This window comes from Silurus meridionalis, chromosome 1 (assembly GCF_014805685.1).
Source record: "Silurus meridionalis isolate SWU-2019-XX chromosome 1, ASM1480568v1, whole genome shotgun sequence".
Lineage (NCBI taxonomy): Eukaryota > Metazoa > Chordata > Actinopteri > Siluriformes > Siluridae > Silurus > Silurus meridionalis.
In genome coordinates this window covers 6,595,406-6,611,259 of record NC_060884.1, presented here as the reverse complement: position 1 = coordinate 6,611,259, position 15,854 = coordinate 6,595,406, and the positions used below count along the sequence as shown (strand labels likewise).

At 37.1% G+C, this 15,854-nt stretch overlaps 1 protein-coding gene across 1 annotated transcript in view; it reads right to left on the bottom strand.

Moving 5' to 3' along the window:
• asic4b (acid-sensing (proton-gated) ion channel family member 4b) overlaps window positions 1–15,854 on the bottom strand; it is a 57,316-nt gene that overhangs the window by 17,884 nt on the left and 23,578 nt on the right. Inside the window, exons 2-3 of the mRNA XM_046852688.1 lie at window positions 2,673–2,817; window positions 66–193 (exon numbers count right to left, since the gene is read on the bottom strand). Coding sequence (XP_046708644.1) covers window positions 66–193; window positions 2,673–2,817 — 273 coding nt within the window. The remainder of the gene's footprint in view (window positions 1–65; window positions 194–2,672; window positions 2,818–15,854) is intronic.

Below are 15,854 nucleotides of genomic sequence, written 5' to 3'. Positions count from 1 at the left end.
TATATAAGGTCATTTAAAAGAATCATTCAAAAGTTACTGGAGCATACACATGGACTGGAGCATACCCTCTGTTCCTGGCAGGACACGAAGGTTTGGAATCCTGGTGAGACCCCAAATCCCAGCTCATGGATGTAAGGAGGTTCGTTTTGACTATGAATCTGAACCCGTATCCCGGCCTCCAGAGTGGTTTCATCTGTGAAAAAAATGACAGAAAGACATTTTTTTTTTACCTCAAGATGTTTGTATGGAAAGGCACTGGAAGTTGTATGTCCAATGATTCACCACATTTCCATTGAATACATAATTAATTGTACGCTGAATACATAATAAATTGTACATTGCGCTCTCTCTTACTTTTCTCTCTTCTGCTGATAATCTTACACGATGTAATTTATTATGGGCTTTTTAAGGCCGCACAGATTTTATGATCACTCTAACTGTGGAACAGACATTGAAAAGAAAAAAAAAAGACATCACTTTTTATTTTCTACTTTAAATTCAGCCTTATAGCTTTATGTAAAGCACCTTGAGATTATATTGGATATAAATGGTGCTTTATATAAATAGACATGTGTAAAACATTATGAAGTAAGTTTTTAAAAAGAGTATAAAAACTTTTTTTTGGCTAAACATGCATTGTAATAGACAATACACCATATTATTTTTGTAAAGAGATTCACATCTTTTATTGTGTGCAGCAGGTTACTGGGGTTATTAAGTCTGTTCTGACCAGCAAGCATTTGTATGATGTGGTCTGCTGGTCAAGCAAGGGATTTCAAGTACCTCAGTTTAATGCTTCAGTTTTGTCTATCCCATTCTATTATTATTATTAGCACAAAAAATTACTCTGCAATGAAAATCTTTTAAAATTCTCACAGGTGAATGTACTTTATGAAGTTAAATGTAAAAAAGAGAAAAAAACAGCTTTCACACAATTGCTCTTACACACAAATTGTTGTGGATTTGATTCAATGCCTTGCACATAGTTAATAACTACATGGAAAATGTTTGTGGAAACCTAACCATAAGATTTGTGAGTGCTTTTTGAACATCCCTTTCCACATTTAGTCTGCATTTGCTGTTATAATAACTTCCAGTCTAGGACGATGTTTTACTAGTGTTTCAAGAGTGTGCTAGTGGAGATTTGTGCTCATTCAGCCACAAGGGTGTTAGTAAAATAAAATACTGATGTAAGGTGAGAAGGCCTGGGGTGCAGTTATTGTAGCATTTCAGTTTATCCCAAAGTTGTTCAATAGAGTTGGATCAGAGCTCTATAGCAGGCCAATACATAAACCATATTTTTATGGGTTGGAGTGAAACTTTGTGCACAAGGACATTGTCATGCTGGAACATGTTTGGGTCTCCTTGTTCAAGTGAAGGAAAAATTTAATTCTACCCCATCCAAAGACATGCTATACAATTTGGTACCTCCAATTTTGTGAAAGCATTTTAGGAAAGAATCACATTCAGTTGGAAAAGGCAGGTGTCCCAATACATTTATCCATACAGTGTAGGTTGAAAGCTTAAATGTGGAGAGTAAAAGGTTTTGAATTGTAACATGTTCAATAAAATGATTTTCTTCTTCTTCTTTCGACTGCTCCCATTAGGGGTCGCCACAGCGGATCATCCGTCTCCATACCACCCTGTCCTCTACATTTGCCTCTTTCACACCAACTACCTGCATGTCTTCCCTCACCACATCCATGAACCTCCTCCTTGGTCTTCCTTTTTTCCTCCTACCTGGTGGCTCCTCCTCAGCATTCTTCTACCAATATAACTCATGTCCCTTCTCTGCACATGTCCAAACTATCTCAATCTCGCCTCCCTCACCTTGTCTCCAAAACATCCTACATGGGCTGTCCCTCTAATAAACTCATTTCGAATCCTGTCCATCCTCAATAAAATGATACATGACAAAAATTACACAAACAGAGAGAAATAAGTATTGGATAAAATTTCTCTTTGATTTCTTTAAATGTTTAAGCATTATACATTTGCAGATGAGTCACTGTAATTAAGCAGACTATGTAAGTATATTTTCCTGTGTCTAGCTTATCCATCAAACAAGTCAGTGCAGCAAAACTAAACAAGCAAATGGGGGCAAAGGAGCTTTGATGAATGCAATAATTAAATTCCTGCTTATTTTCTGACAGTTGTTTTGGTTTTAAAACATTATCATTTTGCATTTGCCCTAGAAGAGTGCTTGCTTATTGTCTTAGATATGATTGGTGGTTTTGCTGACACTCACAACAAAGGAAAATGCATCCATTTACATTTATGGCTTTTGGAACTTATCCTTATCTTACGTTCCCTGGTGGTCTATTGGTTAGGCTGTGGCGCTCTCACCGCTGTGGCCCAGGTTCGATCCCCGGTCAGGGAACCAACCCCAGCCACTCTTAGTGCCGGTCCCAAGCTCGGATAAATGGGGAGGGTTGGGTTAGAAAGGGCATCCAGCGTAAAAACGTGCCAAATCAAACATGTGGATGATCCGCTATGGCGACCCCTGATGGGAAAAGCCGAAAGAATAGTAGAGAGGAACTTATCCTTATCTTATTTATTTCACTGAGCAGTTAAAGGTAAGGGGTCTTTCTCAAGGGCCCAACAGAATCAGCTTGGTGGTGCTGGGATTTGAACTCACAATCTTGTAATTAAGTATTTTTGCACTGACTCACTGGTTTCTCTCCAGATGGGGAGATATTCGTCTTGTTGTATATCCAGCATCAGCTCCAGGCCATTCCCCATGCCCCCCTGCCGTGTCCGCTTTGGTAAGGTCTTGTTCCCATTGAAGGTGTAGCATTTCCCATAGCGTGTGTATACCTGCAGATGAGAAACACATATATCGCATCAACATCAACATATAGTTAGCGTAGTGACATCTTTTGGTGCATAAAAGAAGCATCATTTGAAGATTTCGCCCATGAATGTACATTGGCAATGCACATCAATTGCCACTCTTTTTTGTCTGCCACTCGATGTCATCTGAGTAGGAGAGACAATGTTCGGCTGTTCTGTTAATGTATTTTTTTTTTTCCGTTTATAAGAGCCAGCAACACTTATGCAACGTTCCGCTGTGTCTTCTAATGAATCACACAGCACAGCACAGCACACCATGGTCCTCGTCATTTGTCATGAAGAATTTGTAGCTACAAGTCAAGACATACTTAAAAGCAGATGAAAAATGATGAAACACTTGTTGTGTGGTCCCTTTTTATTATTTTTTTATTTTTTATGAGATGACATGCATGTGAACATGTTCACACAATTTCCTGCTGGAAAGCCGACCTGTTTTTAAGCACATACCTTGCATACCAGTTACCAAAGCAAGCAATTTGGTTGTAAAAATTGCAAATAGCCTATATTTAAGAAACCATTACGAATGCACGGTAGCTATACATCCAGTACTATGCTCCTCTTCCTCTTGGTCAGACAGGAACAATTATGGACAATTATACTCATTCTGCTGTCTTCCCTTTTAAAGTAACTTCTGGTGGCTTTGTCAGCACGGTGTGATTGATTTGGTCTTTAAAGGGGTCATTAGAAGTGCTTCGTTACAGCCAGAATCCAAAGATCAGCACTGGCTGATTGGCAATTAATGGCTATGTGGGCTGTGTAGAGCCTTTTTTTACTCTACAGATAATTAACAACATTTATGCTGTATTAGACAAAACCAATATAGATTCAGAACATTTACAGTGAGATTTAATTCAGACTAAGATTAAGAACCCATGATTTTGTATCAAATTATACATTGTATCACATTATACACACAAATTAAATAATTTTTCTAAAAAAGATGAATCTATATCCATGGCACAAGAATTCATCATGTTGAAACAGAACTTCACCATGAATGTATGCTGAATAGAAAAACCCCATAAGAAGTTTTCCCTTCTGAATCTCAATCTGCACCTTCCTCCACATGAATCAGACTTGTGCCTCGGCAGATGTTATGATAAGCCTGAGAGCGGAGCAGATGGGATTAAACCTGCACCTTCCCCACCCTAGAGGGCAAGAGAATCTCTATCTAATACAAAGCATGCTGAACACATCCTCCACCTTCCTCCTTCTGTCTGTCCATCACTTTACCTACAAGCTAACAGCATTTTACAGCAGTTCTTTCTCAGGATTTTCTGATTTAGGTGACACATAAGATGATGACTGTGCATGATCAATGCAGGAATGTTATTATATTTCTCATGTGGTTTAGGTAATACAAACTAAATCATATCATAACATGAGCTAAATGATTGCTTCAAATAAAAATTATGAATTATGAATCGGAGAAATTTGATTGAAATTAATTTTTTTTTTTAGTAAAACATTTCTTTATGTGTTTAAGGTATTGGTATAACCTTTAATCATGTGCTGTCACCATGGGAGATACACATGTCAAAAACAGACGTTATAAATTACAATAGAAAATAGAAAAGTGCTTGTTGATAGGCACAAATTGGTATAAATATAAGGACAATATGAATATACAAAAATGCACGAACAGTTATGAGGGCTGTGAGGGATGCAATGTTTCACATGTCTGAACACACTCTCCCCACACTGTGAAGAGGCTGCTGAAGAAGGGGAAAAGCCAGGAGTCAAAAATATTCATGGTTCTGGCTTGTTTCCATGAAGGGTACTAATAATTTTAGAGGGTACTTTATATCGAACAAGAAGCAGCTATAAAAAATATAGGAAGCATACAGTATATGATATATGTGTGAATGTAAATACCTCTGACAAGACATAGCCCTTATTTTGGTCAGTTCTTATTATGGAATCATTTTCCTCTCTCTAACCACTGACTGTGACAAATAAAAATGTATGAAATTTGAATAGCATACACGTTTTCTGTATGCTTCTTACCCTTGCTGAGTTGCAATACTTTTTTTAATATCGCCTTGTCAACTCCCTTGCCAATACCCATTGTGGAGAAAAAACTGACACCATCTTAACGAAAAACCTAGAATTTTTTTTCAAACTAAGTCTACCAACGCATTTATAGTGCATGTACAATTACCATGGATAAGCATTTTCATTTTCTCTGCATCGAAAAAATGAAAAAAAGTTTACTCACATCTTATTTACAGTTCTATAATCTTCACACTCTGTGCCTTAGAATGAGACAATAATGAGAGCTGTTGTAGCTGTTAAAGCTGAAGAGCTGAACAATTTCATAAAATATATAAATGTTTTTTTTTATAACATCCACATATGTTCTTCCTCGTTTTCCTTGAACTATGCTGACTACAGTGTTAGGTTTCCATGTGCAAAATAATTGAGAAATGAAAAGAAATGTAAAGAGGTCATATAGACCAGCTAAATAACCCACTGAATGCATGCACATGCATGCTGAGATATTTCAATTGAAATGCTGCTGTTATACACACAGATTCACTAGAACCGTTTAACTGAACTGGTGCACATTATGAATATCAGCATAGAAACAAGCTTTTGTGTGGAATTTGTCACAGACTTCCAGTGTACACACAATAATGTCTTTGGACTTTGAATAGGTTTCATGTGTTTAAAATAAAATTGATAGGGGAAAAAAGTATTTGGACAATATACTAAACTTATTTGTTTAAAGGTTACATTAAAATAAATCAAGTTTTAGATATAGATGCTTGTGAAAGGTCTTCTCATGCAAATTGCACCAGGTGTCAATAATAAAAGATATAGTCATTTGTTGTGAAGATTTCCTAAAAGAAGTATCAATCATGGGGGAGGTGAAATGGGGGAGGCAGCTTCCTAAATTCTCAGGGACTGAATCTACAAAATCTAAAATGAATCTAGAGCAGATCTCTGTCAGTACAATTGGTTTAAAAATATGCAAGTGGAAAGTTTCTATAACCATAACTTACTGACCCTGGCTAGATAGATGTGTCATGCACGATTTTCAAAATGTGCTCTCAGATTAATCATAAGGAAGGTAAAAAAGAAAGCCAACAATCACTGATAAAGAGTGGCAGGTGGACCTAAAAACAGCAGGAGCAACAGTTACAGAAAGAACAACAAGCAATAAACTGAAGCGCAATTCTACCCGCAACACAAAACTCAAAGAAAAAATGGAGCACAGAGATACATGCCTAAAAGCAATTGACAAAAGAAAACTTTTTTTGGAACAATATACTATGTCAGCTTTTGCTGTTTGAAGAAGTAAGCATTGTGTTGTGTACTGTAGCTCAGTGGTTAAAACATTGGCCTCTGGTCAGAAGGTTGTGAGTTCAGTACTGCTAAGCTGCATTGTGCAAATCTCTCTCTTCATTTGCATTTGTAGAACCAATTGCAAATTGCGCTGGTTAAAGACGTCTACCAAATACCATAATATTGGACTGCTTATCTGCAAACAGTTCTGTGACATTACACATCATCAATGGAAACAAGTGTAGAGTGAAATACTATGATATCCAGGGTTTAATTAAATCTCAATGACCATGTAACTGAATCTGGGGCATTTCAAAACCTTCAAACATACAGCCAAATAACTGCTCAAAAAGATTTTGGGGATTTGGGCCATCCAAATTCCTGACTAAATCACATTGAAAATGTAAACCAATTGTATTTACACTGTAGTGAATACAGTGGTTACTTCTTTATATAAGACTCTAAATATTACTTATAGGAAAGTGTTATACCTCATAGACATTTTTTTATATAAGCTATGCCTCACTGAAGGCTTCAGACCCCAAGGACTTGTAATATGTAATTTCTTGGGCAGACATCCTAGATTTTGCCACAAAGTAACACCAATGGGTAAAAGTCAAGCTTATCACCAGAACATGCAATGAAGGTTCATCACAGGGCTCTGTGGGGACTTTGGCAGATGGAGGTGCTTCACCCCTTTAAGAAAGGCTGTATTAAATCTGTGGTGCACTGCAATATCTGCCACATAGACCTTCAGGATAAATGGAGATTTGTAGCAGTTTAACAATCAATGAAAAAAGGGTTAAGATTCGAGAATATGGACAAAACCCATGGTCTAGGGAATAAGGTCAACATCATTCACAGAACAATTTCCACCTATGGGCATTCAAAGCCCCCATGCTATGGACTTTTGCATTCAGACATGTCTCCTGGATTGGTAAATTACAAACCTTGGTTGGAGATTCAGCCTTAGGTGCCAAACTCAACCTAGTTGAGGATGCCAAAACTCATCTTTCTTCTTAAACAGCATTTTCTTTCAAGAGGAAAGCTGTTAGAGTGATTTAAGAACCAGGGGAAAACAAGTAAAATGTTGTCCTTGCTGGGGGCCACAATTTTTGTATTACCCTTCGGCCTAGAATATAACACCAATTTTTATGTTGTCCTAATTGAGATTCTGTGCAAAACAAAAAGATCAATTTGTTTTAATATTGTCTGAGTCCATTATTATCACTTGTCCAAAATGGCACCACAGACAGCTAAAGAAAACATTTGTTGTAATTATCCCTTTTCAGTGTCAAAAAGCCCCTCGGGGCTACATGTACTGTAGTCACCATGCAGAGAGTAACTTGCCTGGCAGTAGGACATCATATCAGTAGCCCATACTCTTCAGGTACATGCTTAATAAGTGCTGCTTGGGTCATCACACTTATAGGTCATCATCAGGATGACCGGCCACTGAAGATAAGAATGAGCTGTTCTGAACAGTGCAACCCTCTGAGTTACACAGTCTGTGCTTCTGGAACAATGATTTTAGCTGAGCCATGTCTGCTGCCAAGTTGTTCATTCATCCAGATAGCAAAGAAGAGGGCTTTCCAGGCTTCTTGCCGTGCTTACTGGTTGTCATTGCGTCCATGTGGCCATGTGGCGACTCAGCATTATCAGCCCTGTCAAAGCAGGGTTGTCTGAGGCATGCTTAAGATGGTACATTTCAAGGCAGTAGGCACATAGCTAATGCCTATAATTATTTTCCAAGATATCTGTATGTCTGGACAATGGATTGCAAACCACTGAGGACTAGATTACCTGAAATTTCAACTATGAATAACTCACTCAGCAGAATCATGAATGGTATGAACTTGGCACAGCAAGTCAGCCATTAGGATTTGCTTTTTGCCTTTTCTGTACTTGATTAAATGTAAAAGGTAGTGAATGGATATTTTGTTAACTGCTAGGAAAAGATTGTTAATAAAACTTTTCAAGCTTGCATAATACATTTTTAACTGCAATTAATATTTCAAACAGTGATGTATTTTCTGGTGTACATTGGGCTTAATATAACATTTTTTATTAGGTTTTATTAACCAAACCTGCTTTATTAACAGCTTGCATTCCTGACCCAATAAAGACTGCTTTTATAAGTATTATGAGTTCAACCAAAGGTCCCCATACAGTCCTCAATAGTAGCTATAACTCCATTTTATTCCCTCCTTGATAGTGCATCTCTTTTTTCCCTACATTGCTTTCAGCAGTCTAAAAAATATTCTCTCCAAAGAACAAATTTTTTCCATCTACTTTTAGATTTGTATCTTTGGGCATAGTGCAAGTTGTCGGTTTACTACTTTCCCGGACACTACACCTGTAAATTTCTTTCTTGCCCCTGATATCACAATGATACAATGATTGTACAAGCACATGTATATGTGATTTTGACTGATTTGGTCTAAAACTACAGTCTTTCCTTAAACTTAATTCCGGCCCAAATATAGTGCTGAAATTGTAGCATTTTCAACATTATTATCCAGGCGACTGATCTTACTTATGGAAATCACGTCCTCCTCCATCTCATTCATTATGGATCCATTTTTATAAAAAGTACATTCATCATGAAGAGGTTTGCAAAAAATATATGTTTATTTGATTATTTGATTAAGCTAATGCCTGCAAACCTAAGTTATCTAATTGGGCCGCATTATAGTTTAACTAAAGACAGTCCCCTCCTGCTGCATTTTTCGGTATAATAAACACCTTTAACACTTTAACCAGTGCCGTTCACTCAATTGAAAATATTGTCAGATTTAGCGTCTCTTTTTCATATTACCTTACTGACCTTCTTTATACATGGGAGAATCATATTACACCCCTATTAGCACAAGCACAATTAACTTGCAGAAGCCACTAGAATGTGGAACAGTTTAAGCAAGAAAAAAGAGCAATGTCATGTTTACTCGACAGGGAATTGCTTTGCACGCCGAAAAGCATTCAACGCAAACAAAGGAGAATAACACACTTTAGAAATTGACAGAGTACCGACTCAGTGAATGCGGACAGTAAATAATATCCACACACGGAAAAAGCATTCAAAGCCCGGGAGCTTTTTAGAAGTGAGCATCCAAACAGCATTGAGTGCTAAGTGCAGAGCTGAAAAACTTGCCTTGGAAACAACCTGACTGAGGGTTACTGGATGATAAGGAGTGTCTTAAATAATAAGACGTACTAAGAATAATAGGAATACAACTTTGAAAAAAAGAAATTTATTCTGCGTTCATGTAGTCAACCAAGAAATAGGTAATGACTGTGTTATGGCAGCAGGAGTTTTTGTCAATTTTGCCACATAAGGCACTATATAGGCATATATCTTAATATGCATATGGTTATATAGGTGCCCCTGGTGGGTAAATGGGCAGACGAATACTTTCTTATTCAATGTTCTCAGGAAGCTAACAACAATACATCCAGAGATCATTCATTTTCTTTGTACTCGCATGACAAAGAGACGTGATTCTACTGATTTACACAGTTCTATGCAAATTGGGTATGATGTGTTAAGGTGACAATCCTGAACATTTAATGGTTTCCTAGGACCAAACGAAATGGATCGACGTTAGCCCAAGGTTTCTTAAGTTCACTACTTACATATTTAATTAGCTCTTATTTACAGGCAGATGCTCTAAAATAAAAAAACATCAAATCTTAAGGTTGGAAAAAAAATGTTGTGCTAGTGCAAGTAGTTTGCATTGCAAATCTAGTATATATAATGTATATTGAACATGCTTATTTATTTATTCATATAATTATAATTGTATAATTATAATAATTATACTTTTGTATTTGTATAAAAAGAGTGCTCTTTGGCAATTATTTGTTGTTGTTTTTCTCAGCACAATAAATTACTCATAGTACTGCACACAGTACCTGAATATACCATCATTATGATGACAGAAATACCATGCATCACAGACAGGTTCCTATAAAGTGAGAAAAAATGCCATTACTAAAACAAAAACCCGACACATTTTAAGTCTCTTTTGACTGCAGCCACAGCTCCACCTGTATACACCATCTCTAACAGAAGCACCATTATTAACCAGATACATTTTTATGCATTTATTTAGTGCATTACGATTTTTTTAAGAAATTTGAAATGAAGGCAAATTGTGTGCTAAAGTATAAAAGGTTCATGAAAAAGCTTAACATGTTTTGAATTGTTTTGGCTAATCTTTCCTCACGTTGTCTAACTTTTCTTGGAAAGACCGTCTTGTAAATATCCTTTTATGTATATCTGCAACCAAATCAATTTCTATTCCTCTATTAGCCATTGTGAAATGAAGAGGCAGCTATTAAATCCACATGAATGTATTTGAGCATGTGCAGTTTGCTACAGATGCGGTTTGCAAGCTCTAACTAGCATGCATCTATTTAAAGAAATAAATGATGCAACGGCTGAAATCTTATTGGATAGAAACTCCAACGTAAACTTTCATTCGGCGTCACAGAAAGAGTACCATACCCTACAGAAATGCTATGGAATGTAGAGAATGTGTTATTGGGAATAATTTAATACATAATAATGGACAAAGATATACAGTGAGAAAAATAAGTATTTTGAACACCCAGCTATTTTGCAAGTTCTCCCACTTAGAAATCATGGAGGGGTCTGAAATTGTCATCGTAGGTGCATGTCCACTGTGAGAGACATAATCTAAAAAAAAAAAATCCAGAAATCACAATATATGATTTTTTTAACTATTTATTTGTATGATACAGTTGCAAATAAGTATTTGAACACCTGTCTATCAGCTAGAATTCTGACCCTCAAAGACCTGTTAGTCTGCCTTTAAAATGTCCACCTCCACTACATTTATTATCCTAAATTAGATGCACCTGTTTGAGGTCGTTAGCTGCATAAAGACACCTGTCCACCCCATACAATCAGAAAGACTCCAACTATTAACATGGCCAAGACCAAAGAGCTGTCCAAAACACTAGAGACAAAATTGTACACCTCCACAAGTCTGGAAAGGGCTACGGGGAAATTGCCAAGCAGCTTGGTGAAAAAAGGTCCACTGTTGGAGCAATCATTAGAAATTGGAAGAAGCTAAACATGACTGTCAATCTCCTTCGGACTGGGGCTCCATGCAAGATCTCACCTTGTGGGGTCTCAATGATCCTAAGGAAGGTGAGAAATCAGCCCAGAACTACACGGGAGGAGCTGGTCAATGACCTGAAAAGAGCTGGGACCACCGTTTCCAAGGTTACTGTTGGCAATACACTAAGACGTCATGGTTTGAAATCATGCATGGCACGGAAGGTTCCCCTGCTTAAACCAGCACATGTCCAGGCACGTCTTAAGTTTGCAAATGACCATATGGATGATCCAGAGGAGTCATGGGAGAAAGTCATGTGGTCAGATGAGACCAAAATAGAACTTTTGGGTCATAATTCCACTAAACGTGTTTGGAGGAAGAAGAATGATGAGTACCATCCCAAGAACACCATCCCTACTGTGAAGCATGGGGGTGGTAGCATCATGCTTTGGGGTGTTTTTCTACACATGGGACAGGGCGACTGCACTGTATTAAGGAGAGGATGACCGGGGCCATGTATTGCGAGATTTTGGTGAACAACCTCCTTCCCTCAGTTAGAGCATTGAAGATGGGTTGAGGCTGGGTCTTCCAACATGACAATGACCCAAAGCACACCGCCAGGATAACCAAGGAGTGGCTCTGTAAGAAGCATATCAAGGTTCTGGCATGGCCTAGCCAGTCTCCAGACCTAAACCCAATAGAGAATCTTTGGAGGGAGCTCAAACTCCGTGTTTCTCAGCGACAGGCCAGAAACCTGACTGATCTAGAGAAGATCTGTGTGGAGGAGTGGGCCAAAATTCCTCCTGCAGTGTGTGCAAACCTGGTGAAAAACTACAGGAAATGTTTGACCTCTGTAATTGCAAACAAAGGCTACTGTACCAAATATTAACATTGACTTTATCAGGTGCTCAAATACTTATTTGCAGCTGTATCATACAAATAAATAGTTAAAAAATCATACATTGTGATTTCTGGATTTTTTTTTTTTAGATTATGTCTCTCACAGTGGACATGCACCTACGATGACAATTTCAGACCCCTCCATGATTTCTAAGTGGGAGAACTTGCAAAATAGCTGGGTGTTCAAATACTTATTTTCCTCACTGTATAAAAAAGTAAGTCAGTGATTCTGATAGAGTTTAGGCCAGCAGAGAAGGTCTTGCAGGCCATAGTGACCTGTCACTGAGCACATATGCTACATGGTGAATAGAAATTTAGTTGAAAAGCATTGAAAATTATTAGTTTTGAGGGCTCTTTCTTTTATAGTAAAACACATGACTCTTTAGAACAATGATCACCTCAAAATAATCATAATCAACTCATAAGCAAGGAAATTGAGATAACTATGATCACCTAATCAATTATGATCATTATAAATCAAAATTACATTTGATTTATGAATGAAAAAATATTTTTCCTTTAATAACATTTCAATATTTTCAATATGTATTGATTTAGTATAGTCATTTGTACACAATAGCCAACTTAATTGTATTACTAATTAGTAACCTGGATTGTTAGCATGCTACCAGCAACAAATTAACAATTACTTTGGCAGGTCAGAGAAAATAAGCCTCGCAAATTACAGGAAATCTCATCTGGAACAATTTGTCATAAAAAAAATACTCTTTTTATATCTCATTTGCACCACTGTGCGATGAATATAGAATTAAGTGCAAACTGTAGAAAAAGTGGCCCAAATGCTGGAATATTTTCCTTTTTTTTAGTGTTTTAAGTGTTCTAGCTTTGCACTGAGGAAGAGGAAGGGGAAGGAAAAAGGGAAGAAAGTGTTTTAATGAGAGTAGGAGGATCTTGAGAGCTTTGGGCAAGCAGCTGTGATAAGTAATCCAGAGTGGCAGGATGATACCCAGGACGATTAGGTGTACGTGTGCGAAAGTGTCATGAGGCGCAGGAGACATTACAGCTAGCAACCCTGCCTCAGGAGTTTTTTTGTTTGTGAATGAGTTTTCCTGTGTTTTAATTAATGTTCCATGTTAATTAACATAATAGCCCACTGCTCCAGCTTTCAATCTATTTTTCAGTCACATCTATGCCTTGCAGTTCAGTTTTATCTTTCTTTCAGAAACATTTAGAATGAATCTATTTACCTTTTTGCATCCAAGGGTTATATTACTAAATAACAATTGCAGCAATGGTTACCATAAGTGCATATTCTAGCCTGTACTTAAAGTAATTTCAGCACATGTTTAAATAACATATACTACTGTATTAGAATTTGCCATTTCGTTTAGAAATTGATTCATTTAATCATTAATTCGTTCATTCATTCATTCATTCATTCATTCATTCATTCATTTATTCATCTTCAGTAACCACTATATGCCAGATAGGTGGATTCTGTTGATAGATCTGATAGTAGATCTGCTGGGAATACACCCTGCATGTGATGCCAGTTCATCTCAGGGCATTATACTTACAAATTTATGTACTCATTCATACCTAGGGGCAATTTTGTTTACCCAGTCAACCAGCATGTTTTTGGTAGGTGGGAGGAAACCGGAAAACCCTAGAGGGATCTGATGCAAGCATTCGAATAACATGCATAAGCACGCAGGCAAATGTAATGTAAATGTAAATGCAATAACCCAAGCTGCAAATAAGTCCTTACTGTGCATTGTGTCCTGAATCCACTATGAATGGATACTGTAATTGATTGATTGATTGATTGATTGATTGATTCAGTGAATGATTCAGTGAATGATTCAGTGAATGAATGAATGAACGAATGAACGAATTAATGAATAAATGAATGAATTTCTAAACGAAATGGCAAATTCTAATACAGTAGTATATGAATTTTTTTTTACTGGAAAATCAGCATTGCCTTGCACCAGCTCTATTAAGACATCAATTAAACATTCATCCATTAAACATTCATTTGAACATTGTTCTTTAGCTTTCCTTTTTTCTGATATATTAAAAACGAATAGGTCAGGCTCATTGATGATCAGGGTAACTGAAATCACCTGAATATTAATAGTTGTGTAATGACTGAATGACACTTGTTCTCCAAAATGCAAATTAAACAAGCAGTCCTGGGTGAATAATGATATTTCAGTGCAGGTCACTGCAACCCCATGACACCCCTTAACTCCTAAGCCTTTGCACCATCTGAATCATCCTGTATATATTAAAAGGATTCATTATATTAAAATGAAAATTAAATTTTATTATTTTCAGATACTGTATATGCAACCTGTAAATCATTAACTATCCATAAGGTTCATGTGTTATTTTTGAGCATCCTATTCTTGATTTAGTCACTATTTCCTGTTATAATAATCTCCACTCTGCTGGGAAGATGTTCCACTAGATTTTGGAGTGTACTTGTGGAGATTTGTGCTCATTTAACCAAAAGGTTGTTAGTAAAGTCAGGTACTGTTAAAGGGTGAGGATTCCTGGGGTGCAGTCAGAGTTCCAATTCATCTCAAAGGTGTTCAATAGGTTTGAGGTCGGTTTTGTCCTATAAGATCTGTGAGGAATAATTGAGGACTATGAAGCAAACAGTGCAGCATCTCTGGCTGGTTTTCATGCTGTGTAAATGGATTATTTGCTCAATGAGGATGTCTCATTTGCAGTGGGAAAAAAATGGGATATCCCATACCTAAAAATGGCTCATGGTTATTATTCATTCTCATGCAAACAGCAATTTCCGAACATGGAACACACGTGAAGAGAAGAGAGATCGGCATATACACACAAATGGCCTTTTTCTGTTTTCCTTATGCTCAAAAGGGCAAAGGAAATGTATTATGTAGTGATACATGTTTCCTCGAGCTGTTCTGCTCTATTCTGCTCAGAAATTGCATAGCAGTCTGGGGTAGAAAGACATATGTCCCCCATCCACCCCCACCCCCACCGCTCTCTCCTCTCTTTTTCTCTTTTATGTCTAAATATAACAGTAAACTGGATTCAAATCTATTGTGGAGACTGCCGGTAGCAAAAGAACTGCTTCCAATCAAAATATACACACAGCAAGAATACATAAAATGAAATGTTTCATCCTGTTTTTTCAGACAATCAGTTCTTCTACAGACTATTTTCTTTTCTTTTCTTTTTTTTTTAACCCCCCTCCTCTCAAAAAAAAAAAAAAAAAAAAAAAAAAAAGCACACTGAAGAGAAAAAAGCCTCAGCTGAGAGGCTAAATTGAACCCTTTGTCCTTTATGCATTCGCACACATGCTCGTTCAAAAGGTGAAGGCAATTCAGCCCGATCCCAGTTCGATCCACTTTTGCCCATTCGACTCCATATGGCGTGTTTGTGTTTAGATTCCCATGAGCTCCGAGTCACCTGTTTCATTTTCTGTTCGGTGCATGCAAAGCCAACAAAAGCATGATATCTGCTCACACTCTTGCCTGCTATTCTCCCTAACACATGCTGAGGACAATCAATGCGCCACATCATACTTAATAATCAGCTTGATTGATCTCCTGCCGAGTTCCTGACCTCCGCATCCTGACTCACACAGACCATGCTGCTTTCAACAGAATCTCCCACTGTTCGGTGTCTTCCTCTCTTTTCTGTAGCAAGTTCATATATATATATATATATATATATATATATATATATATATATATATATATATATATATATACACACACACACACA